Source organism: Salmo salar, chromosome 20 (genome assembly GCF_965601325.2).
Source record: "Salmo salar chromosome 20, fSalSal1, whole genome shotgun sequence".
Taxonomy (NCBI): domain Eukaryota; kingdom Metazoa; phylum Chordata; class Actinopteri; order Salmoniformes; family Salmonidae; genus Salmo; species Salmo salar.
The window spans coordinates 37691383-37719033 of NC_138310.1; the positions used below are offsets into that span (position 1 = coordinate 37691383).

A 27651-nucleotide genomic window follows, 5' to 3' on the forward strand; every position below is an offset into this window, starting at 1 on the left:
ACACCACACAGGGCTCTACGCGGACCTTCGGTTTACAAGGAGCACGTGTGCGCACACAAATACATTTTGGAACACAATGAAAAATATTTAAGGTAATAAAGCTAGAATCTTTTATTTTTCTAGGCGCACTGGTGCTCCTAAATTTAAATTCCAGGGCGCACAGTAAAATATTTCTGCGTATATAAGCGAGTAAAATGGTGGCATTGTAGAGCCCTGACATACCCCAATGAGTAGGCTGAAGACCTGACGTTGAATTGCATAGAATTCTACGTCAGGCAGAAATTAGCATTTGGATCAGGAAAGTTTCCTACAAGCCAGAATGCTGGTTGGTCCTTCTGCAGGTAGGAATTTGAGACAAAATACCAGACCAACTGGTCTGTATATTGTTTGTATTTCCGTTTTTTTTTTTTTTTTTAAATACTGATGCAATTCACACGTGACAAACACTTGCACAATATGGCTGTGCCTAACCGGACGGCAAACACTTCCAGCTGATTGCTGAGGAAACGTGCATCGGTAGACAACATTCGATTATAGTCCGCTATTGTTTAAATATTGTGTATCACATGCAATGTGTTTACAGACTTCAAATACAAGCGACGGAACCTACAGGAGCCACAAAAAGTCAGGTAAACAACACTTCCTGTGGATACCCTATCTCCACCTCCTACTGCCAAATGGACCAACAGCACGTAAAACAGGTAAAGTGTACATTTCATAACATTCTGCTTTGTAGAGACTATTTAGTCTTTTTTACAGTGACTTCTTTTCAGACTGATATCCATGGAGTAACAGTCTGATGTTTAGGCAACCCAATGATTAGGAAATGAAGCCAACAAAAATACACTACATGACCAAAAGTATGTGGACACCTGCATGTCGAACATCTCATTCCAAAATCATGGCCACTGATACGGAATTGGTCATCCCCCCCAGTAGCTTCTTACAATCTCACACATTGTATAACATATTATGCATTGCTAATACACTATATTGCTAATACACTACATTCATATGGAGTTGGTCCCCCCTTTGCTGCTATAACACCCTCCACTATTCTGGGAAGGCTTTCCACTAGATGTTGGAACATTACTGCGGGGACTCTTTTCCATTTAGCCACGAGCATTAGTGAGGTCGGGCACTGATGTTGGGCGATTAGGCCTGGCTCCCAGTCGGCGCTCCAATTCATCCCAAAGGTGTTCGATGGGGTTGAGGTCAGGGCTCTGTGCAGGCCAGTCAAGTTCTTCCACACCGATCTCAACAAACTATTTCTGTATGGACCTCGATTTGTGCACGGGGGCATTATCATGTTGAAACAGGAATGGGCCTTCCCCAAACTGTTGCCACAAAGTTGGAAGCACAGATTGGTCTAATTTGAAGGGGTGTTCGCATACACTACATATACAAAAGACTGTTGGCGTCAGCTCAATAAGCTCTTTGTGATGTAAGTAGGCCTACCGGTAGACTGAAAATATTTCTTCTTGTTCATTGGTCTTTTGGGGGAAATATTGGTAGGCTATAATATAAATAGAATAGGATTTGTTTTATGAATATTAGTCCACTACTTTAAAGATGTTAGAACTAAATGTGTGATAGGTAATTGAATGAAATAAATCAATGTTTAATATCCTTACTCATAAGAAATAACTATGGAGTTATTAAAGCAAATATCCTAATTTAACTGAAGGACTGCAACCCACCCATGACAGAGTACCCTACAGTCACAACATGGGCAATTCAGCGGTAACTGAAATATGCTGAGTCTCTGATTTAAAATGTATGCAGAACAAAAACCATTGATTTCAAAGTTTAACATACATACAACTTTGAACAATTCACATAAATAATAATAATAATAATAATAATAATAAAACATTTAGCCTAGGCCTACTGTAAAAACTTGTATCTGCACAGTTCCTACTGTAAATTTATTTATTTTTTTATCTGTTGAAATTGTTGAAATGATTCCTTCTGCATAGAGTTCTATGGTTTGTTAAACTTTGAAATCAATAGTTTTGGTTTGGTATACATTTGAAAGAGAAAAATCTAGGACTCAGCATAATTCCGTTATATGGAATTGCCCACATGTAGCTGCGTGTATAGGAATCCACTCGCCTTTCCCTGACGTAACAACAGCTCAAATCAGTAGCCTATGAGAACTCTGAGTTCACAAACCTGATCATGAAAAGTCGTAAAGGTGTGTGAGAGAGACGAACATTACCTGTTGATTTTCAGAGCGAACGCACGTCGCTCCGCGCTCGCCAAAGACGACATGAGAAGTTAACTCCAGTTCTGCGGTGGTAGCTACAGTTTCCCTGCGGAGTGGTAACTTCTCCTACCGCGCTGCTAGCACAAATGTCATCACAAGCCTCATCTTCGCTGTGGCAGCGTTCTGGGTGGAAACTTCCGCATTTGAAAGCTTCACATCCCAACCAGCCAGACACCGGCTGCAGAGTGGGAGGGGATCACACACACACACCCACACACACACACACACACACACACACACACACCTCTCTCTCTCTCTCTCTCTCTCTGCTAGACACGCCCTTGGGTTTGCTTAATAAGCAGTCTGACGCGTGTGTGTGTGTGTGTGTGTGTGTGTGTGTCTGTAAGAGAGATAGGGTTGAGATCGGGAAGGAGATATTGATGTTTAGGAATGCCCAAATTGACATAGCTGACTAAACTAAACTCCTCGATTGAGTTGTTCTGAGAGTAGCTCCGACGTCACTTTAAAAATAATAAGATACTGATTTCAACACCCTAAGAATAGCCAATTAGGTTGGTTGGGATGGAGAAGGTTTCAAAGGCTATTCTTTGGGTGCTGAAATGTAGTACTTTTACGTTATGTCGCAAATCGTGGAGTTGAGTTTAATCGGCTCACATTGACATAAACCCATGTGTTTCTGATCTATTCTGATCCTAACAGCTTTTGAAATGTAATTTGTGTAAACATGCGCTCTGCACCATCAAGGGTTTAGATCAGTGGAGGCTGCTGAGGGGAGGACGGCTCATAATAATGTCTGGAATGGAGCGAATGGAATTGCATCAGACCATGTGTTTGATGTATTTGATACCATTGCACTGATTCTGCTCCAACCATTGCCATAAGCCTGTCCTCCCCAATTAAGGTGCCACCAACCTCCTGTAGTTTATATCTGGCGGGAGTATGATCTTCACTTGATGGGGTCATATATAAGTAGCCTATCAAGGATGAAGTACATCAGAGAGGATATGTGAACAAAAAAACCCGAATGTAGCTTGATTCAAAACAGAATGCACTGCACTGCAAAACAAAATATATGGGTATTTATTAGAAAGGATACAGCTTTTGTCAGATTTGACTTTTTGTAGCAGGTTATCAATTCAAAGTTGATTTGTTGCATACACAGATTAGCACATGTTAAAGCAGGTGCAGTGAAATTATTCTGTTTCTAGCTCCAGCAGTACCGTAAATATCTAACTGTACAATTAATAACACACAAATAATAAAATAAAAGAAGAAAGAAGAAATTAAGAAATATCGGAACGAGCAATATCTGAACGAGCAATGTCAGAGTCCAGAATATAAATATGTGATGTGTATAGACACTATTGACAATATAAGCAGGAAAAAGGTACAGCAGTAGTTATATGGATGAGATTTGTCAATAATACCGTATTTACACATAAAGCAAATAACCAATTAGCTTTATTAGGTTAGGAGAACTTACGCAGCAGGTTAGGAGAATTAACGTAGCAGCATATCAAATAAAATGTAATTTTAGGTCACATACACATGGTTAGCAGATGGTATTGCTAGTGTAGTGAAATGCTTGTGCTTCTATTTCTGACAGTGCAGCAATATCTAACAAGTAATCTAACAATACCACAACAACTACCTAGTACACACAAATCTAAGTAAAGGAATGGAATAAGAATATATACATATAAATACAGTCGGAAGTTCACATACACTTAGGTTGGAGTCATTAAAACTCGTTTTTCAACCACTCCACAAATTTCTTGTTAACGAACTATAGTTTTGGCAAATCGGTTAGGACATCTACTTTGTGCATGTCACAAGTAATTTTTCCAACATTTGTTTACAGACAGATTATTTCATTTATAATTCACTGTATCACAATTCCAGTGGATCAAAAGTTTACATACACTAAGTTGACTGTGCTTTTAAACAGCTTGGAAAATTCCAGAAAATGATGTCATGGCTTTAGAAGCTTCTGATAGGCTAATTGACATAATTTGAGTCAATTGGAGATGTACCTGTGGATGTATTTCAAGGCCTACCTTCAAACTCTGTGCCTCTTTGCTTGACATCATGGGAAAATCAAAACAAATCAGCCAAAACAATTGTAGACCTCAACAAGTCTGATTCATCCTTAGGAGCAATTTCCAAATGCCTGAAGGTACCACGTTCATCTGTACAAACAATAGTATGCAAGTATAAACACCATGGGACCACGCAGCCATCATACCGCTCAGGAAGGAGACGCGTTCTGTCTCCTAGAGATTAATGTACTTTGGTGTGAAAAGTGCAAATCAATCCCAGAACAACATCAAAGGACCTTGTGAAGATGCTGGAGGAAACAGGTACAAAAGTATCTATATCCACAGTAAAACGAGTCTTATATCGACATAACCTGAAAGGACGCTCAGCAAGGAAGAAGCCACTGCCCAAAAACCGCCATAAAAAAGCCAGACTACGGTTTGCAACTGCACATGGGGACAAAGATCATACTTTTTGGAGAAATGTCCTCTGGTCAGATGAAACAAAAATAGAACTGTTTGGCCATAATGACCATCGTTATGTTTGGAGGAAAAAGGGGGAGGCTTGCAAGTCGAAGAACACCATCCCGATTGTGAAGCATGGTGGTGGCAGCATCATGTTGTGGGGGTGCTTTGCTGCAGGAGGGACTGGTGCACTTCACAAAATAGATGGCATTATGAGTGAGGAAAATTTATGAATCTTATATATTGAAGCAACATCTCAAAACATACAGTATATACATATGCAATGAGTAATGCAAGAAATGTAAACATTAAAGTGACTAGTGATAAATGTATTAAAGTGGCCAATGATTTCAATTCTGTATGTAGGCAGCAGCCTCACTGTGTTAGTGATGTTTAACAGTCTGATGGCCTTGAGAGAGAATATATTTTTCAGTCTCTCGGTCCCAGCTTTGATGCACCTGTCTCGCCTTCTGGATGGTAGCGGGATGAAAAGGTAGTGGCTCGGGTGGTTGTTGTCCTTGATTATCTTTTTTGGCATTCTGTGACATCAGGTGTTGTAGGTGTCCTGGAGGGCAGGTAGTTTGCACCCGGTGATGTGTTGTGCAGACCGCACCGCCCTCTGGAGAGCCCTGCAGTTTTGGGCGTTGCAGTTGCCGTACCAGGCGGTGCTGCAGCCCGATAGGATGCTCTCAATTGTGCATCTGTAAAAGTTTGTGAGGGTTTTAGGTGACAAGCCAAATTTCTTCAGCCTCTTGAGGTTGAAGAGGCACTGTTGCACCTTCTTCACCACACTGTCTGTGTGTGATAATTAAGTTAAGGTTAGCTAAAATGCACAAAAAAACTACTTTTGACATCAATTTGACAAAACCTCTAGCCTTTCTATCATGACCAAAAATATGCTATGAGGTCAATGGGCAGGGGCACAATGAGATGATTACCCAACGTTCCAGGGGCCTATAGCTTGGGGGCCCAGCGAGTGAATGAACCCGCATCGAACAGCAAGGTGCGCGCGCCCTCTACCGTAAAACAATAACTTTTTGTTGACGTGACAGCTCAGCTGCACGTTGTTAGTTCATGGTGCAACAATGCTTAGTTAATACGTCGTAATGATTTATAGGTGTGTAATTTCTTCAAATGACCATAGGCCTACTTATTTGTTCACCAATATTTATTTTACCTAAGTCTCGGAGATCTCGATCTGTCTTGCGGAACACTTTAACTAGCAATCCCTTTTCTCAGACGGATTGTATATATCGTTGCACATAGCTACAACAAAATTGAAAGGAACACATTACATAAACATCAGCATGAAAATAGTGGTCTATCTATAAAATCTCTGTAATCAAAGATAAAACCAGGTAAACGTAATTCATCGCCTTGATTTGCTTCACACTGACACTTGTCATATTGATGGGACAGTTTTAAACGCAACAGTGTTCTAGCGTTTCCCTATGCACGAATGGACGGCAGCAGAGTTAGCTAGCTAGCCTAGCACTAGAAATAGCTAGCTGACTTCACAACACTGCTGGATGCGTTTGAAACGGTCCCACATAACATCTGTCAATCTTACCAATATATACCAGATTCAACCTTAGAGCTAACTTAGATCTGCACACGTGATTGAAATTGAATGTTAACGTTTATATTAGCTATATGCTAGGCAAGCTAACGTTATAACGCTATCAATACAATACAGACTGTACCGTTCGCACACATAACAGCCATGGATGAGGTTTTAATGGACGAGGATGATGACTGCCCAGAGTTGGTCCCCATCGCAGGAAATCCTCTCTCACCTGGCGAACAGATACCTGTGACCATCATCACAGGCTACCTCGGTATGTCTGGCAGTTAAGTCTAGTTTCCTCCCCCATGCATACTGCTGTGTTGCCAGAAAATGCGTGAAGGTAGTGCTCATCAATCTTGGTCATCGAGAGATCCGTAATGTGCATGGTTTTGTTCAAGCATAGCACTAAAACACCTGGTCCAGCTAGCTCACAAATACTTTGATTAGGCCCTAGTTGAATCAGATGTGTTATTGTCGGACTGGAACAAAAGCCTGCCCACCCAGTAGCTCCCCCATGGTCAGGGTTAGTGACTGACCACTGGGATAGAAATCTATAGTAATTACAGTGTGCTATTAATTGAAATCATTCCTCTTCCGCAGACTAACAGTTCATTTATAACCCATATAGGTGCTGGGAAGACGACACTGTTGAACTACATTTTAACTGAGCAACACAATAAGAGAATCGCTGTCATACTCAATGAATTTGGAGAAGGTATGTTCATTTTTGTGGTCTATATAGGTTGCACTATTTCTATTTTTTCATAAAGGTACAAAATTACTTGTTGCTTCATTACAGCTGTTTTGTAACAATGTATTCGATGGTGTGAATGTTTTCTTGTTGGTTGTACCACAGGGTTAAAGGAAAAATGCACCCAAAACCACTCATTGCCATAATTTACAGTGTTACATTACACTAATATGTGAGAACAATATTTTTTGGGAACAAATGTTTAATTGTGTTGTTGTAATAAGGTTGGGAGCTAGCCTAGCACTAGAAATAGCACAACGTGAACATCTTTGTGGACATTTTTGCAGCTCAAGTCGACTACAAAACCCACATTGCAATGCTCTCTATGGACTGGCTGGCTGGCTGGCTGGCTAGTTAAAGTAGCTGGTTAGCTGTAAAATCGCCTAAACAAACTGCACTGTCAATTTAGGAGTCAACAATCTCACCATGTTCAACCTGCAGATCATTGTGACATTCGCAACAGCACCAAGCAATGTACCTTTGAATGAAGAGTCAGACAAATAGGAGAAATGTGTTAGACCCTCTGTTAAATAAAAAAAGATTGCTAAAATATTATCAATGGCTCATTCGAGAGAAGACAACCTCCTACGTTATGACATCGGCCAGTATTGAAATCTGACATGTATGATAGACGTTTTCACGATCTTAAAGTCATATTCCAATTAACTTCTAGTGTAGTGAGAACGGCTTTATTGCAATGCTACGTCATTCGGGCCAAATCTTTGCCTGCTTGATCCGCAATAGCTCAGATACACATGAAAACATGAAATGACCCAGGGAATTGATAGAACATCACTCAGAGATGCACAAAAACAATATAAAATTTAAAATAGGTGAATCTTTACTTTAAGTGCACTAGGGAGCAGCAAAGAGCTTTGTTCAAACCTAGATGAATCCCTTGAGATGCTGCAAGATCCTTTACAACCTGACATGAGAAATAGTGTTTAGTCTGGCTAAAGTCAATTATTTTAACCATGAAATAGGCCTAGAATATATCTGTGTTGTGAATGCAACACTGAACAAAAATATAAACACAACATGCAACAATTTTAAATATTTTACTGAGTTACAATTCATTAGGCTTTAGAAATCTATGGATTTCACATGACTGGGAATACAGATATGCATCTGTTTGTCACAGATACCTTTAAAAAAAAAGTAGGGGTGTGGATCAGAAAACCAGTCAGTATCTGGTGTGACCACCATTTGCCTCATGCAGCACGACACATCGCCTTCGTATAGAGTTGATCAGGATGTTGATTGTGGCCTGTGGAATGTTGTCCCACTCCTCTTCAATGGCTGTGTGAAGTTTCTGGATATTGGTGGGAACTGGAACACGCTGTCGTACACGTCGATCTAGAGCATCCCAAACATCTCAATGGGGGACATGTCTGGTGAGTATGCAGGCCAGGGAAGAACTGGGACATTTTTCAGCTTCCAGGAATTGTGTACAGATCTTTGCGACATGGGACCGTGCATTATCATGCTGAAACATGAGGTGATGGCGGCGGATGAATGGCACGACAATGGGCCTCAGGATCTCGTCACGGTATCTCTGTGCATTCAAATTGCCATCGATAAAATGCAATTGTGTTCGTTGTCCATAGCTTATGCCTGCCCATACCATAACCCCACCGCCACCATGGGGCACTCTGTTCACAAAGTTGACATCAACAAACCGCTCGCCCACACGACGCCATCTGCCCAGTACAGATGAACCCGGAATTTGATTGTCCCCAGCACAAGGTGCACCTGTGTAATGATCATGCTTTTTAATCAGCTTATTGATATGCCACACCTGTCAGGTGGATGGATTATCTTGGCAAAAAAGAAATGCTCACTAAAAGGGATATAACACATTTTTGCAAAATTTGAGAGTCCAGTCAGCAGAACACCCAGATGTTTACTGCTCTGATAATGATTGTTGTCCCTCATCTGTCCTGTAGGTAGTGCTCTGGAGAAGTCTCTAGCTGTGAGCCAGGCAGGAGAGCTGTATGAGGAATGGCTGGAGCTCAGGAACGGCTGCCTCTGCTGCTCTGTCAAGTATGCATGTTTAACTTCAATGTTAAGTCCCCCATATGGCATATCCAGAAAATGTTTTACCAATATTTTACTGTCACTAAGTATGAACAAATGTATTTTATAGTTAAGAAATGTAAAATCTCATAGTAAGTAGTTATAGTCATTTCAAACCCTATTGCCCCACTTTTATTGAATAGGGGAAAAAATCATATGATTTTTCATACATGCATTTTCATCATATTTGTACTATATACTTCAGCTTGTGTCCTAAAAAGTGAGTACACCTCAGCAATTTATAAGTATTTGTTTACCAGAAACATGAGTTCCAGACATTTCTTAAACTATGCAACATTACCAGTTATTGTTTATGGCCAACTCATGAAAAATAATTACGTTTGGGTATATCTATTTAGGCGGACATCTAAATTCTGCCCATTCATTCAACTGGTTGAAACACTGCCACTTAGTCTTAGATAATACATCCCCTTTCATTGCATTATGTTTAAAATCTGGATGGACATCATTCCCTGATGTCAATTGACAATACCTACCATTCCTAATCTCAACAATAATTCCCTCTTGTAGAGACAATGGCCTGAAAGCCATAGAAAATCTCATGCAGAAGAAAGGAAAGTTTGACTATATTCTTCTAGAAACGACAGGACTTGCAGATCCAGGTAAGTTACAGACGTTGTGCAAAGCCAAATAACATCACAAACGCTCACAGTTGAATTAAAGTGGACTGTGAACAACTACCCAATATTTGCATTGTGAAAAGAAAATCCACCTGGAAAGGTATTTTTAATGCTATATTTATAGTAAATGTAGCAATTTATATGGCAAGAGAACAACATACCCACCTTTTCAATTGTCAATAATCCATTTTGCCTATATTCTTTTTATTTTATTTTATTTCACCTTTATTTAACCAGGTAGGCTAGTTGAGAACTAGTTCTCATTTACAACTGCGACCTGGCCATTGATGAAGAATGTTAAGCTCACTGGTTTGAGACCACAAAATCAACCAAATCCTCTAAATAGCTCTGCTAATAGCTCTATATTGAAGATACTGTGATTAAAGAAAAAGGTTAAATTATTTAAAAATATATATATAGGTTCATCATCATTTCTACACACTTTCTACCTGGTTTTAGTAGTTTAGGTTCAGACTGGAGTATTTTTAATCCCATCAAAAACACCTGCGACCAATTCAAAACCTCCTGCGACCAATTCAAAACTTCCTGTGACATGCAAACCCCAGTTTTACAATCGCTGTTCTAGAGAAATGCTTCACTCTCTGTCAACTCAAATCTGTTTACTCTCTTATTTGGTTAGAATACAGCTGTACGTTAAAGCAACAACAGGTTCACAAGTATACACAGGCAAGTTTCGACAGCAAGTGTAATGTATTTAAATAGCATTTCACTTCATCAGGATGATTTTTGAAGCCTAGGTGCTATTCCGTCTGCTATGCAAATAGATGCCCTCGTATTTTGTGTCGACAGTCAATACTATTCTTGACCTCACAGTTCCAGCATGCTTAACCAAAGCTTTGCGTTGTTGGCCTTACTTTGACTCCAGACGTCCACTTCTAGAACAGTCTCCCTGTGGCTCAGTTGGTAGAGCATGGTGTTTGCAATGGTGTTTGCAACGCCAGGGTTGTGGGTTCGATTCCCACGGGGGGCCAGTACGGAAAAAATTATAAAAATAATGTATGAAATGAATTGAAATGTATGCATTCACTACTGTAAGTCGCTCTGGATAAGAGTGTCAGCTAAATGACTAAAATGTAAAAATGTAAACAGTCCAGCTAGTTGAGCTTCTTCTTACTTAAGACCAATAAGACTATTGGGATTATTGGGGTGCGGCAGGGGGGTGATATCTGAACAGCCTATTTCCATCAGGACAGGGAAGCCATCAGGCCGTAAACGTTTAGCCGGGGGGGGAAGGAAATCAATAGGAGGCCATTACGGGGCGAGCCCTGTGACCACTGGACTGTGTCAATAAGTGACAGGTGTCAGTGGTCTAGAGACACAGCCAGCTACATACCATTGGTCCACACATGGGACTGACAGAGCACGCTCCGACCGGGACTTTCCTCACCTCTCCACTCTGTCATTGGCTGAGACAGGCTGGTTATTGATTGAGACAGGGCTGTCATTGGCCCAGAAAGGCCTGTCAATCAGAGAGGTCCCAGGGGGCTGGCACCTCCCATTGAGGAAGAGGCTGGACGGGTGGTGCGTGGGATGCCACTCACAAACAGTGTTTTCATTACTCTTCTATCAAATATTTACCATGCTTTCTTATTCCCGCCTGACGGTTTGACAAAAGTGCATTATGTGAACAAGCTAGGCCTGCTGCGGTGACATGGCACTGGAATAACTTCCCCCACGGAGAAATGGAAATGCCTGGAAGCAATCTAAATGTACCTATGGGGAGAAAAAACTATTGAAAGCTGCTCAAATTAGTTTTATCTGGTCCACTGAGTTCTAGCAGGATGAATGTGGCTGTGCTTGGGGAAGAGGCAAACTGTAATGGTTAGTAAATGTCTCCTGATAATGTTGTTTTACTTCTGTAATGTTCTTAATACTTCTTTAATGTTGCAGTATGCTATCTAAATCTCTCTCTAATTCACCCTCTCAGGTGCTGTGGCCTCCATGTTCTGGGTTGATGCAGAACTAGGGAGTGACATCTATCTAGACGGTAAAACAATCTATTTTGTGCTAAATGTGTGTGTTCCAATGGTGTGTTTGGGAGCTGTCGGTGTGTATTCCATGTGGTGTTCATTGAGGGGTGGGGGGGATCACAAGTGGACATAGAAAGTGACTTGAACAAACAGGCAGGACTATACACCAAAAGGCTGCAGGGTCAGAGTTCATTGAATAGTGTGTGCAAGCCTTCTTATTGTCTTTTCTGATTTTGTTTACAGGTATTGTCACAGTCATTGATGCTAAATACGCAATGCAGGTAAAAGCTAATTCAGACATGGCTGAGTCCGGGTTCATTTGTGTACATTTACTCTACATTCTCCTGAAAGAAATGGGGCTTTCAAGACAACTGGGAACTCTGAAAAAGATGAGGTGAAATCATGACGTCTGTGTTCTTCAGGTCGGAAAGTCAGAGCTCGAGTAAGATGCCAGAGTTTCTGACTTGGAATTCCAAGTTGGATGACTGTTTAAAACTGTTTCTCCCGGCCGGAGTCAGAGATTTCCGACTTCCCAGTTGTTTTGAACGAAAAAGCCACAGCTGAAGTAATTTCCAGTTTATTGTAAAATTGAAAAGTTGACATCACATAACAATCCTCAGAATCTGTCAAACAATCTTGTCCGCAAGTTGTAGAGGCTATAGAAAGTTCCAAACCCTGTACATGCATGCACACACACACGCACACACACACACACACACACACACCACCCTCCCAAACTCAAAAGCCTTTAAACACTTTGAAGAGGAACAGGTCAAATGACACCTGGATAATAGGCTGTAATCTGAGGGTGTCGTGCTTGGCCAGTCAACACGTTCACGGCCTAGGTGCCCCCACGGCTCTCACAAAGAGGAAGAGGGGGAAGAGGAGAGAGAGCGAGAGGGAGAGAGAGGATGATTGAAACTGAAGGGGTAATTGATATCAGAGCAGATCACTCTAATGGGACTGTCACACCCCCTAACCCCCCTTTCTCCACTCCTCTGCTCCTGAAATACTCTTCTGACTGGGGACAGATGAGAACTCAAGTCCCAGGCCTCTCACTCACCATCAGGCCCCAGACTCAGGGGTATGGTGATGGAGGTTGGTGATTTAATAGTGGTGGTCATTGTATTTAGTTTTTGATTTCCATCACTCGCTAGGCCAGAGCTGAGGGACATCCGCTGACAGGTTGATGTTTAGGGGTCAGGAGAAGAGGTTACGATCCCTACTCCCTCTGTTATTACATATTTCACTCAGGAGATGAAACCAGCGCTGGCTCCATCCCCGTTGCAGGGGCAGGACACAAATAGAAAATGGATCTGATTTATCTCCTGGTTTGAGCAGGGGATTTCCTGTATTACAGGTTGGATTGATGAGGGTCGTTCATGTTCTTCTCTTCATTTTGGGGATGTCACTTTTTGTGTTAGTTTTGGTACATTTATCTACTCTTCAATCCCAGGGCTGAATCAAGTTTGAAATACAGTTAAAGGTGAAAACTAGCTTAGACTTTATTTTGCATCAGTGGACTGGAGGATAGTGACGTGTCAGAACAGAAAATTGGTCTCACTAACTTTGGTAAATGAATTATCTTCCTGCAGCATCTGACAGAAGAGAAACCAGAGGGACTGGTAAATGAAGCAGCTAGGTATGCTATGTCTGTCTGTCTGTCTCAGTACAGGAAGGAAACATGTTTTATACACACAGTTTTTGACAGTTTAAATTCCATAAAGGTTTGGGGCTTTTTGTTTTCTCACCCCTTACATGCTGTGCCATCAGTCCTCTGGTTGCCTGGTGGTGTTGGTGATCCTACAGAGAGGAATGTCAATACACTGCTCTCTGTTTCTACTGCTGTTTTCCTCTCCAACATAATAGGGGTCCCATTTGAGTGTGGCACGTCCTTTACAATGCCCACACACACACACACACACACACACACACACACACACCTCAAGAGGGCTTGGGAACACCAGTGGAACGCCATACAGCTTTGTAAAGGTTACTATATTGGTTCTACTGTTGTATGTGCAGGCAGATCGCCCTGGCAGACCTGACCATCATCAATAAGACTGACCTGGTGAATGGAGAAGAGCTCAACCACCTCAGAGACACCGTCAGGTGACCACTAGTTGCTTTTTACAGACCTTTTTACTAATACACTGTCCTGTTTTAAAGAATATTCAAGTGAGGATCTGTTTCCATTTGTAGTTGTGCTTTTTGATTGTTCAGGTCAGATGTGTGATTCCCTTATGCAAATGTATTGTAACGTAATCATAAACATCTTCCCTCTAAAGGTCTATAAATGGTCTGGTCAAGATTCTGGAATGTCAGAAGTCAAGGTGGGTTGGTTCATTTGGCCTCTATGAACGGTGGATGGTGATTGTCTACTGTAGTCCTACTCTGACCTGGAGCCATAACCCGGCATGGAGACACAGTCCTGCTTCATGTTACAGGGGTTTTACTAGGACTATTTTTAAACACATAAAACTCTCTCACACACACACACACTTATCCCTTTGCATGTTTTTCCAGCTTTGTTCTTGAAACACAGATGAAACATATCAGCCATGAATGAGTTGTATTTGAGCCCCCCCTTACACAGACACAACCCCCAATCCTAGGGTTTCCCGTTACCCACAAACCCTTGCTCTCTGACCCCTCTGACGCCCAACCAGGCACCACCCATTCTGTGTGTGTGAGTTATAAGACACAAGTAGGTGCTGTCTGGGTAATGAAATCAGTGCTGCTCTGCATGTATCAAAGGCAGGATGTCTCTCTCAGATCCACTCTGCACCCCAGAGATACTACAGAGAACATGAAAGCCCAAAACAGATAGGGGGGCTAACCAGAACAACATTCCCACAACTCCTGTCCTCCATGTGTCAATGGTTCTCTGTGGACTGGATATTAAAGGGGCAATCTGCGGTTAAAACAATAACAAATGGAGGTATAAGTCGCAGATTGCCCCATTAAATGGTTAATAACAAAACAGATGAGTCCTATCCAGTCCAGTGGTATTGTGACATCAACATTGATGCTTTCATTACATATGCATGTTCAAATCAAAGTGTAGTGTGCACCTCTAAGTTGACCCACAGTGTTATAATGAAACCAGAAATTAGCCATGTTTTACTTGTTGACCTGTTTATCTTACTTGTTTCTCTAGGGTGGACCTATCTCAAGTTCTGGATCTGCATTCCTTTGACAACAAGGATGGAGTTAAGTAAGTGTCTTCAGTACAGTGTGGCTTTGAATCAATAGCACTCTCAACCCGATTCTAAACCACTTTCAACCCGATTCTAAACCACTTTCAACCCGATTCTAAACCACTTTCAACCCGATTCTAAACCACTTTCAACCCGATTCTAAACCACTCTCAACCACATTCTAAACCACTCTCAACCACATTCTAAACCACTCTCAACCCCATTATTAACCACTCTCAACCCCATTATTAACCACTCTCAACCCCCATGTCATCCTAAACCACTCTCAACCCCGTTCTAAACCACTCTCAACCCCGTTCTAAACCACTCTCAACCCCGTTCTAAACCACTCTCAACCCCGTTCTAAACCACTCTCAACCCCGTTCTAAACCACTCTCAACCCCGTTCTAAACCACTCTCAACCACGTTCTAAACCACTCTCAACCACATTCTAAAGCACTCTCAACCCCGTTCTAAACCACTCTCAACCATATTCTAAACCACTCTCAACCACATTCTAAACCACTCTCAACCACATTCTAAACCACTCTCAACCACATTCTAAACCACTCTCAACCACATTCTAAACCACTCTCAACCCCATTCTAAACCACTCTCAACCCCATTCTAAACCACTCTCAACCACATTATTAACCACTCTCAACCACATTCTAAACCACTCTCAACCCCATTCTAAACCACTCTCAACCCCATTCTAAACCACTCTCAACTCCATTATTAACCACTCTCAACCCCATTCTAAACCACTCTCAACCACATTCTAAACCACTCTCAACCACATTCTAAACCACTCTCAACCACATTCTAAACCACTCTCAACTTCATTCTCAACCAACCATTCTCTACTCCGAAAAGGTTTCTAAGGGGACAGTAGTTATGAGCAGTGAATATTTATAGTTGTTACCCTTCTAAACATGGCAGTGCAGCAGCCTGTACAGAGGTGCTGTTGTTGATCATGTTTCCCTGTAATGAAGGGCCCAGACTATAGAGGGGTTGGTGAATTGTAGGACCATGGGGGGTTCCTCATTGTTACCACAGTAAAACAGCAGTAAAAGCTCCAACACATGAATGGAGTCATTGGTGGTAAACCTCTCTTCACATGAATGCAGTCACGGGTGTTTTCTCTTCTCCCATCCAGCTGCAGAGGATTAGAGCTCTCTCTCTGTGTGTGTGTGTGTCTGTGTGTGTGTGTGTGTGTGTGTGTGTGTGTGTGTGTGTGTGTGTGTGTGTGTGTGTGTGTGTGTGTGTGTGTGTGTGTGTGTGTGTGTGTGTGTGTGTGTGTGTGTGTGTGTGTGTGTGTGTGTGTGTGTGTGTGTGTGTGTGTGATGGTCCCTGAGGAGAGTCATCTAAGTACACAGATAGCCCCTTTCCTCTGCCTTCCTCCCCCCCAGAGCACACGCTGGCTGTTTGAAGTGACCCCCCACCGGTCCACGTGTGGCACTAGCAGCAGAGAGGGCTAAAGCTGCTCGACATCGTTTGTCCTCCTTGAGGGGTCAAGGGGGCTAGGTGGAGGAACAACGGGATGGGATCTGGGGTCATGGGTTTTCAGGGTCTACAGCCGATCTCCTCTCTCTTCAAATGTCCCAACACACATACAGTGAGGGGAAAAAGTATTTGATCCCCTGCTGATTTTGTACGTTTGCCCACTGACAAAGAAATGATCAGTCTATAATTTTAATGGTAGGTTTATTTGAACAGTGAGAGACAGAATAACAACAAAAAAATCCAGAAAAACACATGTCAAAAATGTTATAAAATGATTTGCATTTTAATGAGGGAAATAAGTATTTGACCCCTCTGCAAAACATGACTTAGTACTTGGTGGCAAAGCCCTTGTTGGCAATCACAGAGGTCAGACGTTTCTTGTAGTTGGCCACCAGGTTTGTACACATCTCAGGAGGGATTTTGTCCCACTCCTCTTTGCAGATCTTCTCCAAGTCATTAAGGTTTCGAGGCTGACGTTTGGCAACTCGAACCTTCAGCTCCCTCCACAGATTTTCTATGGGATTAAGGTTTGGAGACTGGCTAGGCCACTCCAGGACCTTAATGTTCTTCTTCTTGAGCCACTCCTTTGTTGCCTTGGCCGTGTGTTTTGGGTCATTGTCGTGCTGGAATACCCATCCACGACCCATTTTCAATGCCCTGGCTGAGGGAAGGAGGTTCTCACCCAAGATTTGACGGTACATGGCCCCGTCCATCGTCCCTTTGATGCAGTGAAGTTGTCCTGTCCCCTTAGCAGAAAAACACCCCCAAAGCATAATGTTTCCACCTCCATGTTTGACGGTGGGGATGGTGTTCTTGGGGTCATAGGCAGCATTCCTCCTCCTCCTAACACGGCGAGTTGAGTTGATGCCAAAGAGCACCATTTTGGTCTCATCTGACCACAACACTTTCACCCAGTTGTCCTCTGAATCATTCAGATGTTCATTGGCAAACTTCAGACGGGCATGTATATGTGCTTTCTTGAGCAGGGGGACCTTGCGGGCGCTGCAGGATTTCAGTCCTTCACGGTGTAGTGTGTTACCAATTGTTTTCTGGGTGACTATGGTCCCAGCTGCCTTGAGATCATTGACAAGATCCTCCCATGTAATTCTGGGCTGATTCCTCACCGTTCTCATGATCATTGCAACTCCACGAGGTGAGATGGAGCACCAGGCCGAGGGAGATTGACAGTTATTTTGTGTTTCTTCCATTTACGAATAATCGCACCAACTGTTGTCACCTTCTCACCAAGCTGCTTGGCGATGGTCTTGTAGCCCATTCCAGCCTTGTCTACAATCTTGTCCCTGACATCCTTGGAGAGCTCTTTGGTCTTGGCCATGGTGGAGAGTTTGGAATCTGATTGATTGATTGCTTCTGTGGACAGGTGTCTTTTATACAGGTAACAAGCTGGGATTAGGAGCACTCCCTTTAAAAGCCAGAAATCTTTCTGATTGAGAGGGGGGTCAAATACTTATTTCCCTCATTAAAATGCAAATCAATTTATAACATTTTTTACATGTGTTTTTCTGGATTTGTTTGTTGTTATTCTGTCTCTCACTGTTCAAATAAACCTACCATTAAAATTATAGACTGATCATTTCTTTGTCAGTGGGCAAACTTACAAAATCAGCAGGGGATCAGATACTTTTTTCCCTCAATGTACACATAAACCAATAATGTATACAACCTATTTTGTAAGCGTGGACACTACAATTTTTCATTGCTGTACGCCTTGACATCGGAAAATACCTTTCTTCATGTAGACATATAAAACCACAGAATGGTTAACAAACTCTAGGAATACCATATTAATTTCACAGGTAGATGCTTCCAGATTGTAGAATAAGTCATGTGTCTGCATGGTTAGTTGTCATGTAAACAAAGATACTACAGAAACACTTAACCTGTTGTTCTTTATCTCACAGCTTGGTAGAGAAGCTACAGCTTGTGAAAACAACAAGACCACATCTGGATAAGGTAAGGATGTAATGAGTGTCATCGCTGATTCCTGAAAGTAATATTGAGCTTTGATTATGTCTGCTCTATCCGTATCTTGAACAATATGTTTTTGGTCTTGTTTTTTTCATCGACTACCCACAATCAGGCGTTTATAGAAAAGGAATGAGCAATCATTGTGTAATCAACAACCACAGGGTTGGGGTCAATTATATTTCAATTCAGGAGGTGAAAAGTAGAAAATAATGGGTGATTTTTCTATTTATTTATTGAATTTCTGTTCACTCCCTATATTTTAATGGAATCGACTCCAGGCCCCAGGCTTGCTGTGTATGTAATGAGCCAGGGAGACAGTCCTGGGGCAGAGTGTGGTCCCTAATGCCTTCAGGGGATGACACACTAGTGAAAAGTCCCTACCCTGCTCTACTGTTTTTGTGCTGAGGCCCATTTAAATCTTTTGAAGTCGGCTTTTTTATTTAACCTTTATTTAACTAGGAAAGTCAGTTAAGAACAAATTCTTATTTACAATGACCGCCTACCCCGGCCAAACCCGGACGACACTGGGCCAATTGTGTGCCGCCCTATGGGACTCCCAATCACGGCCGAGTGTGATACAGCCTTGATTCGAACCAGGGACTGTGGTGGTGCCTCTTGCACTGAGATGCAGTGCCTCAGACCACTGCGCCACTCGTGAGCCCATTGGTAAACCAGGATACATTTTTAGTCTGTTACCCAAAAGGGGATCACTAGGGGAAACACTGGGGTTGGCTGCTCATGGGTAGAATGAGACCGGTTTGGCATTGGTCTTCACTCTTCAGTCATGTTGTTTGCACCTCACGGGGGGGTTAATGGCTGCATTGTCATCTGTTTTTGCCAGGTCTCCTTTCCCGCATGAAGCTGAACCGCCCTTGTACCCCCCTTCTTCCCCCGTAGGTCCAACCCCCCCTCCAAGTTGCTCTTTTCATGCTAATAAGAGCGCTGTTTTTCTGTTGTTATACCAAATAAAAAAAGGAAGTGTGTAACCTTAACACTTCCACACAATGCCCTAAATGTCTGCAAAGTGCCCTTGTTATGCTGTAAGGAAGTATACAGAGGAGGGAGGGTGTGTGTGTGGGTGGGGGGGTAAAGAAGGCTGTCAGCTGGGTTACGGTGTTCGATAGAGTTGAGCTTGTTGACGCGTTCATTGACAGTCATCAGCAGCACTTAAAATGTGGTGTGACAATGGCATTGGGTTGAATGGTTAAAAATATGCTGGTTCCATTTAGCTATGATGCACTTTCCTTAAGCAGTTTATATTGATATTAATCAAAGGATTTGTATTTTATTTAGCAGTATGCATGCAAAGATTTTGTTTTTCAAAGAGGTTTGATTTCAATCATAAAATAGTTTGTTTCAGAGCAATCATTTCAAGCACAAAAGCTAGTTTACGTTTAGTTACTTTTACGCTTCAAAAAATGCAACAATATTAACCCTGGGCTGTACGGGTTCTTCCTCTCCAGAGTATTCTGACAGTGACATTTGAAGTAGCTGGGAGTCTCTCAGAGGACGTTTTGAATGTCTTCATCCAGGTTAGCATACACATTTACACTGTTATTCAGCATGTTCATTACAATGGACGTTTATTTTCTGCCAACATGAGTTTGACGTGCCACCTAAAATCACTGGTTCATCAGAAGATGGGGACACATCTCTTTCATTGTTTTTAAAGCTGGTTATTCTCATGAACACTATAAAGTCCATAAAAGAAACCTTGTCTTTTCACATCAGAAACATTCCGTTTTACAAAAGATTGCTTCTTTCCAGGATCTTCTGTGGGAGAAAGCATTCCAGAACCAAGCCGGACTTCCCATGAAGGTCATTCGCTTGAAGGTGAAACACACAGTTCATCCTCTGTCAGTGGTTTTCAATAGGCATCCCTGTGGTAATACAGTGTACATGTATTTACAGTACGCCTTCCATGTAAAGCATGCATTCATTGATGGAGATGTTATTGGAAAAACATTTAATATGGCAGCAGATTTCAAGTTAAGATTCAGTCCTTTGTGTGTATTGATTTCTGGACACTTTAGGTATGTCTCAGTCTGAATGATAGTGTGTGTGTTGGCTATCCTAGGGGATCGTGTCCATCGCAGGTAAAGCCAACCAGGTGATGTTGCAGGGGGTCCATGAACTCTACGAGCTGGATGAGACCCCACAGGTGTGGGGGGAGGAGCCTAGGGTCAACCGCCTCGTCTTCATAGGTCAGCTGTGTGCGTGTGTGCGTGCGTGTGTTAATGCATTCAATGCTTTACTCAATAAAGCCTGACCAAGTCATCCTTTATATCCCCCCTCACCTCTACAGGGAGAAACCTGGACAGAGAGATCCTACAGGAACACTTCATCTCAACGGTACTGAACGTGGGGGACAGGAACTAAACAAGAACCCCACCCCTCTCTCCTCACAGTGAACTATTACTATTTATTTCTGATACCCTCCACACAATGAAACACCTACTGTACCTGCAGTAATCCTCATCACTGTGGAGTGTCCAGGCCAGGAGTACCTCAAAACGTTATGGGATTTACTATTAACCATGATTACAGGCCAAACCTTCACAGTGCAAGCATCTAATTGACAACAGTACAGTCAGGCTATACACAGTGTGTAGTCTCTTAACTCTTGGGTGTGATTGGGTCACTTCCTGATGAGGCAAATGCTACGAGGAAACATTCGATTAGTGTGTGAGTGGACTCAATCCATCATCAACACCATTACCCAGTCATACACTCTCCACTCAAACCAGATAAAAAGACAATTGGAAAATAGAGAAGTAAATAGTGCCCTTACTATCATTTTCCTTGTAAATTATGTTTAACTTTGGAAACTCCTAACACCCATAACCTATTAATTGAAATCGTGAGTGTATTCATCAATAGTTTCGCTGTGTTTAAAATCTGTAAGTTGTTTGTGAAGTTAAGGTTTTGGACAGGCTAAGACTTTTATCACATCTTCTCAAAACTGGTGCAGCACAAAATTAGGCTGTCTGTAAATGTCCACATGCTTGACTACTAGATGGGCTGTTTCAATTATTAAAATAAAGAAAAATGATTAAGTAATCTGATTTAATATTTTGAGTTTACAATATTATATGTTTATATTTCGCTATTATTACAAAAAGTATTGCCTGTCATTTTCTTGTCATTCGCTTGTTCAATAATTGTGAACTACGAATTGATATAAACTTTGAAACTCGAGTGGTCTTGTCTGAAGGTGTTTGAGGAAGGTGTTTGAGGAAGGTGCATAAATCCAATGCAATATTCCACAACGTGCTTAAAATGCTTCAAGCATATTAACTAACGCCTTGGTTTTATTGTTTTGAAGTGACAGAATTGCATGGGGTCCCCATTCATTTTCTGAATCGCCAAGAAGTAATAAAACAAATTAAAACGATTTAAACGGATATTGGCCCTATCAAATCGGATGCTTTTGTCTTAAGTCAAATATACATGTTGGCTTATAGTGTACGTTTTAAATTGACCCTAGATATAATCTGTTAAACTTTAGATTTTAAATGTAATTTTCTAACTCATTGTCTGGTATACATCTACATGTGCGTCTAATTTGTTGGATGGTTTGAGTTGGTTGTGTTTATTTAGGCTTAATTACCGATATTAGCGCGTTTACAGGTAGTTTGTAGGCTGTGCATTCTTCGATTTCCTCACGTCCTCTGGACCCGCACACATACAGGTGAAGAAATAGGTGGGATATTCCCAATTTTGCATTTGCAATTGAGATTGGTTTCCCGAAGAAGGTTTTAACACATATTCTCGCACAGGCCCGGGGTTTGCTTTGAGGATGGCTGTGGCCATTCACTCCGACCATAAACCCCAGCCATGTCCCGTAGGCCACAGCTGCGCTGTGTTCTACCCGATTCTAATGCTGATTTGCTCGTTAAGATGCCTCGACTGCTGCTTTTCTCTCCCGACCACGGGGAGCCGTCCCACGGCCATTTTCATGGCCACATCACCTGCGGGCATCCCAAGGTGGCAAACTAAACGAAACCACGGGGGTCTGGGGGGTAGAACGCTGCGTTTCTTATCAGGGGTTAGGTGTGGTGTTCAGATTTCCCATTGCATCCCCGCTTCCAGTCGAGCTACTGTGCTGCTTTTAGTAGGCCTAATTGAACAGGAAATGTGCCACGGTTCAAAGTAAACCCTGTGAATAAAGGTTGACCATGCTGCATACCAATTAAGGTTATAAAGTTGACCACAATGCATTTGCCTCAAGTGTAGGCTACTTTATATAGCCTACTCGAGATAATAGCAATTTTTTGTAGACCCAATAATGTGCCATGTCTGGAACTCGATATTTGATAGACAGACCTGCGTAAGCATGGTAGATCTTGCTAAAAGCACCATTCTGAATATACCCCCCCAAAATAAATGCTTTTTGCTAACTATAGTCGATACATTTTATTATTGTATTTCATTGAACACTCTTAATTCCGAAGCTTCACTCCATGAACTTTGTGGTGTCTGCATACAAGACCAATTAGCATGTAAGGTTTCTCCTCACCATTAGCTTTCTCCTTGGTTCATCTAACACCCCGCAGCGAGGGGCTACTGTCATAGGTCTGAGTGGGGATGGGACTGAGCTGAGGGGGGGGTAACAGCCCAGCTCTAATAAAACCCCCAAACTTCCATGGTCACCACAGACAGGCTGACCAGGAGCACAGGCACAGGAGGGGCCGAGAAAGTCAGAAAATACATATCTGTGTGCGCTGTTAGGCATCGGTAATTGCGCTTTTATGCATGTTAAGAATTAATGATAAGGTGGTCGAGTTGAGCTTTTACGCGTGTGTGGACATTGTGGTCTCCGTCATGACCCTCTCCAAAGAGTATGAAGCGTCCCAGCAGACTGGCTTGCCCCTGGACGCAAAAGAGGTAGACGTTGTTGGAGATGACGAGCCTCTCCATGGCCAGCTTCGTCTCTATCGGACCGAGAACACCACCGAACCTAGCTCCTCCGCCGAGTCCAGCGCCGAACTGGACTGCTCTGAGTTCGACTCGTCCGGGGAGAGCGAGAACAGTTTCTGTGCAGACGCGCCTTCATCGGGGAGACCACAGAACGGTTCTGTAAAGCCCCCGTATTCCTACATCGCTCTCATCACCATGGCGATCCTACAGAGCCCTCTGAAGAAACTGACACTGAGTGGCATCTGCGACTTCATTAGCAACAAGTTCCGCTACTACCGGGAGAAGTTTCCGGCGTGGCAGAACTCCATCAGGCACAACCTGTCACTCAACGACTGCTTTATCAAGATTCCGAGGGAGCCTGGAAACCCAGGCAAAGGCAACTACTGGTCTCTGGACCCCGCATCTGAGGACATGTTTGACAACGGCAGCTTTCTCCGGCGCAGGAAGAGGTTTAAGAGAAACCAGCCGGAGTGTGTGAAAGATGGACTCATGTTTTACCCAAACTTCAGCTGTTACCGGCCTTACGTGCGACCTTACTGCGTCCAAGGCCAAGTGAGCGCACCGGCTGCCCCTCTCCCGTATATGCCCGTTCAGGACAGGCTCGTGATGCCACCTTCCTCCTACTTACCGTACCCGAGTATAAGCAGCAGCGGTAAGGTTGTTGCCCCCAGAGACTTCAGAATGCAACTTTACGCAGCAACACCTGCGGAACAGAAGCCTGCGCGCGATACCCAGACAAAGTGTTCATTCAGTATTGACAGCATTATGAGTAAAACCTCTACTTCTATATCACAGAACACAAATCCACAGAACTCCAACCCTCCTTGTTCTATTGACTATGGTAATCTCCTCACGGGACCCGATAGTTGCTTCGTTCCGAGCCTGCGTCCAGCTCCCAGGACTCCATTCTGCCCAAGTGCAATGTTGAGCGCACCTCCTTTAATAACAGAGAGTATCCAAATGTCTTATCCTCGTTGTTAAAGTGTTTGTTTGTAGTAGCTATAACCAAAGAAATATCTGTGTCTAAGTGATCCAATTATATAGGCCTAATGGAGGCAGGTTTACGCATTTCTCCGAGAAATGATTTAAACTGCATGTTATTTGTGTTCATTCCATGTTGAATATGTCAAAAGAAGTTAATGTAAATAAGAAGGCTGATAATATATTTGTTAAAATATGGTGTCAATGTGAAAATGGAAATAAAACTGGAAACACTTTTGCCAATTGTAAAGAAAATAGGCCTACGTTGTATAGTGATTTTCCGAATGTCGACATTGAAATGAAACAATAAATATGTTTGACCATATCGTCAGATTTTGTTTTTGCTGTCTTTGATTACTTATTTCCTTCAACACATTTATTTACACCTTAAAATTAACTGCGAAATATTTATTATATTAGAACAAAATAGCCTGAGGAAATAATTGCACCTAAAGATTTCCAAGCAGACTTACTTCGTAAATAAGCTAAATAGGCCTCTGACCAGCAACATATATTAATGACTTAATATCTTGTTATTGTGAATTATTATAAGGCTATATTTATTGTTATCAATTTGGTTAGTCCTTGCTGTAATTAGCGAAACAGAACTCTTGTTTTTCACTAAAACCGGTCAGTCAGTGTGAATTTCGTTCCCTATTTAGTTTTATTGCAAATACATTTTTTGCAATATTTAATTTAATTGTTGTTAAATACATATAAAAATACCTATTAAAATGAATTGGATCTACATCTAGCCATAGGCCAGTTCAATATGCAATGCTGCCACCGTGTGGCAGCATTGCATGAACAAGTTTACTACCTGTACATAGGCTGTTTTGTGTTTGCATATTTTGTATCGTTTATTTCACGTTATTGCATGAAATAAATGCATTCCAAATACATACAATTACTTTTAGGCTTATGCGACCACTAGGTCTTTTTACATTTAGCAATGCACGGTTTTAATAGTTTATTTCGCTCATGGTTGCGCTGTCCACCAAGTTATGCATCAGTGAACCAGCACATAATGCCCCTCTCTCTCTCTTTCTCTCTCAATTAATTTCAATTCAAGGGGCTTTACTGGCATGTGAAACATATGTTTACATTGTCAAAGCAATGTAGAGCAATGTCTCTCTCTTATACATACACAGAGAGTGAGAGAAGTGCCATTGAATAAGACGCACTCCTTTTTTCCCAGTTTAGTTATTTTGGAAAGGGGGTGGATTTCATCTTATCTAGTCCATTAGGTTAAAGTATCAGAATAAAACCAACTAGGGTGTTTTACTTTACTTTACAGAGTAGAGTTCTGCTTGGCCATGCCAATATCCAACAGTTCGCCCTCAGGTCCTGCCTCATCACTTTTACGCATATGTAAAGTTAATTGTCATTGATCGGTCGGTAACTGCTTATGCTCGCACACTGACAGTGCTTAGTGCTTTGACTCAAACCGACAAGTGTACAGAAGTAGCGTCAGGTTACAGCCCCGACCCGACACAATTCTCCCCTCACTCCACCCGGCTATTTTTGGCCAGAGGCGCAGCTGATTGTAGGGGCTTTTGGCCCTCCTTGATTTTGGCAGGCGCTTGTCCTTGTGGAAAGTCGGACTTATTTGGAAAAGAGGGAGTTGCCAGGCGGAAGAGAACACTTGGCTTAACATTACAGTAGCCTACTTGAACTTTAAAATCCGAAGCTCTCGCTGTAAGTTTACTGTAGGCATGTGTTAAAAGTACAGTATAACTAGCCTATCTAAAACCGAGCTGACAAGACAAGGAATTTGTTGACGGGAAGTTAGCCTATCAGCATAATAGCCATCCCTCAGGAAAGCGCTGGAGTGCTGTCATTGCGTCAGCGCACTTTTCCCCTCGCAATTGCTGGGCCTACTTCTGGAGGACTAGAGCGGACATCACTGGACCTCACATCACCTCTCTAACACCGTCCGTCTCCACAGCATATGTTTGGCTCTCCACCTCTATCCGGCAGACAGTAAGGCTTCTGACCTGCAATTTCTGTGACAGACATTGCGGCGTCCCCAGTATAGCCAGCTGAAGCGTCCCTCCCAGTGTGTACTTGTGAGGAGGATGGAGACGAACCCCATTCCCGTGGTAACGGTCCAAACGAGCCCGTTCGATGACCAGCGGCCCGGTACCAACGGGCTGCGGCGGAAGACGGAGGTGTTCGAGGGCAAGAAGAACTACCTGCAGAACTACATCCAGAGCTTACTGTCGTCCATCGACCTGAGGGACCGCCAGGGATGTACCATGGTGGTGGGCAGCGACGGACGCTACTTCAGCCGAGCAGCCACCGAGGTTATTGTGCAGATGGCCGCCGCCAACGGGGTAACACAATAATGTCATGTCAGAAAGTTTGGAAAGGTTCAGGGTTGGTGATGATGATGATGATGATGATGATGCTAATAAAGATTATGATAAACTAAGCACAGAAAAATAGCATGATTAACAATGGTTCCTCCATATGCCTGTGGGTTGTATAGGCTAGGGTTTATAAGGCTGAAACTCTAGTCAGGTGGATAAAAGGGAATAATAATAATAATACATATTTATTGAGTGCTTTTAAAATAAGTTAACAAAGTGCTTCACATCAAGTGCAAAATAAAAACAAACACAGTTCTACAAAGATACAGACAGAAAAATGGAGTAGGAAAACAAAATAGCAATATAAAATCATACATTAAAAACTGTTTTATAAAAGTAGGTTTTCAGGAGGATGGGCATATAAAACAAATGTCTAGTAACCTAAAGGTTGGACGTTCCAACCTCATCATGGACAACTTTAGCATTTCAGATAATTAGCAAATTGCAACTACTTATCACTTTTTAGCTACTTTGCAACTACTTTAGAGCATGTTAGCTAGTCCTTCCCCAAATTCTAAAATGTACCCTTTAATTTAACTCTTAACGCTAACCTTAATCCCTAACCCTAACTCCAAGCCTAGCTAACGTTAGCAACCTAGCTAACGTTAGCCACAACCATTTGGAATTCGTAACATATCTTACATTTAGAAAATTCATAACATATTGTACAAATTACAATTTGTAACATATCATATGAATTGTAATTCGTAACATATCATACTCAATGGATGATGGACATCCACAAATTAATATATACCATACGAAATGTAACATACTAATTGGAGGGTCCCGGATCTAAGTTTACTATGTTACTTCTACACGTCCATGTTGCTATGTGAGTTACTACAATACTATGTCCTGGGGTTTCCTATGATCTTCCATGTAGAAGAACCCCTTACAGTATAATAGACACTATGTCCTGGGGT

At 42.2% G+C, this 27651-nt stretch overlaps 4 protein-coding genes across 9 annotated transcripts in view; 3 read left to right on the forward strand and 1 right to left on the reverse strand.

Annotated features, from left to right (window-relative positions):
* Nucleotides 1-2422, reverse strand: part of LOC106580556 (dedicator of cytokinesis protein 8) — a 125726-nt gene extending 123304 nt beyond the window's left edge. For both annotated transcript variants that reach the window (XM_045703289.2, XM_045703287.2), the window contains exon 1: nt 2222-2422. In XM_045703289.2, the coding sequence (XP_045559245.2) occupies nt 2222-2274 (53 nt within the window). In that variant the 5' untranslated portion in view covers nt 2275-2422. The remainder of the gene's footprint in view (nt 1-2221) is intronic.
* Nucleotides 5-21650, forward strand: LOC106580558 (COBW domain containing). 5 transcript variants are annotated; one of them, XM_045703292.2, is made up of 17 exons: nt 5-92; nt 584-701; nt 6428-6569; nt 6927-7013; nt 8996-9092; nt 9657-9748; nt 11715-11774; nt 12001-12038; nt 13353-13399; nt 13783-13869; nt 14046-14090; nt 14918-14974; nt 18386-18437; nt 19916-19984; nt 20220-20285; nt 20530-20656; nt 20758-21650. In XM_045703292.2, the coding sequence occupies exons 2-17, from the start codon at nt 678-680 to the stop codon at nt 20829-20831; spliced, it is 1164 nt and encodes a 387-aa protein (XP_045559248.1). In that variant the 5' UTR covers nt 5-92; nt 584-677; the 3' UTR covers nt 20832-21650. The 5 variants fall into 5 exon arrangements, with proteins under 5 accessions (XP_045559248.1, XP_045559247.1, XP_014017222.1 ...); XM_045703291.1 differs by lacking the exon at nt 5-92 and adding an exon at nt 325-341; XM_014161745.3 differs by lacking the exon at nt 5-92 and having other exon boundaries at nt 457-701.
* Nucleotides 21651-21792: 142 nt separating this feature from the next.
* Nucleotides 21793-24678, forward strand: LOC106580559 (forkhead box protein D5-B-like). Its single transcript, XM_014161749.3, has one exon. The coding sequence runs from the start codon at nt 23208-23210 to the stop codon at nt 24351-24353; it is 1146 nt and encodes a 381-aa protein (XP_014017224.1). The 5' UTR covers nt 21793-23207; the 3' UTR covers nt 24354-24678.
* Nucleotides 24679-25890: 1212 nt separating this feature from the next.
* LOC106580555 (phosphoglucomutase-like protein 5) overlaps nt 25891-27651 on the forward strand; it is a 42006-nt gene continuing 40245 nt past the window's right edge. Inside the window, exon 1 of the mRNA XM_014161740.3 lies at nt 25891-26689. Within this exon, the coding sequence (XP_014017215.1) occupies nt 26432-26689 (258 nt within the window). The 5' untranslated portion in view covers nt 25891-26431. The remainder of the gene's footprint in view (nt 26690-27651) is intronic.

Coding starts and splice junctions, on each gene's coding strand:
- LOC106580558 (XM_014161745.3), top strand. CDS start 567: ATGCAATGTGTTTACAGACTTCAAATACAAGCGACGGAACCTACAGGA. Junction 9,749..11,714: donor GACAGGACTTGCAGATCCAG/GTAAGTTACAGA, acceptor TCACCCTCTCAG/GTGCTGTGGCCTCCATGTTC. Junction 20,657..20,757: donor CAACCGCCTCGTCTTCATAG/GTCAGCTGTGTG, acceptor TCACCTCTACAG/GGAGAAACCTGGACAGAGAG.
- LOC106580559 (XM_014161749.3), top strand. CDS start 23,208: ATGTTAAGAATTAATGATAAGGTGGTCGAGTTGAGCTTTTACGCGTGT.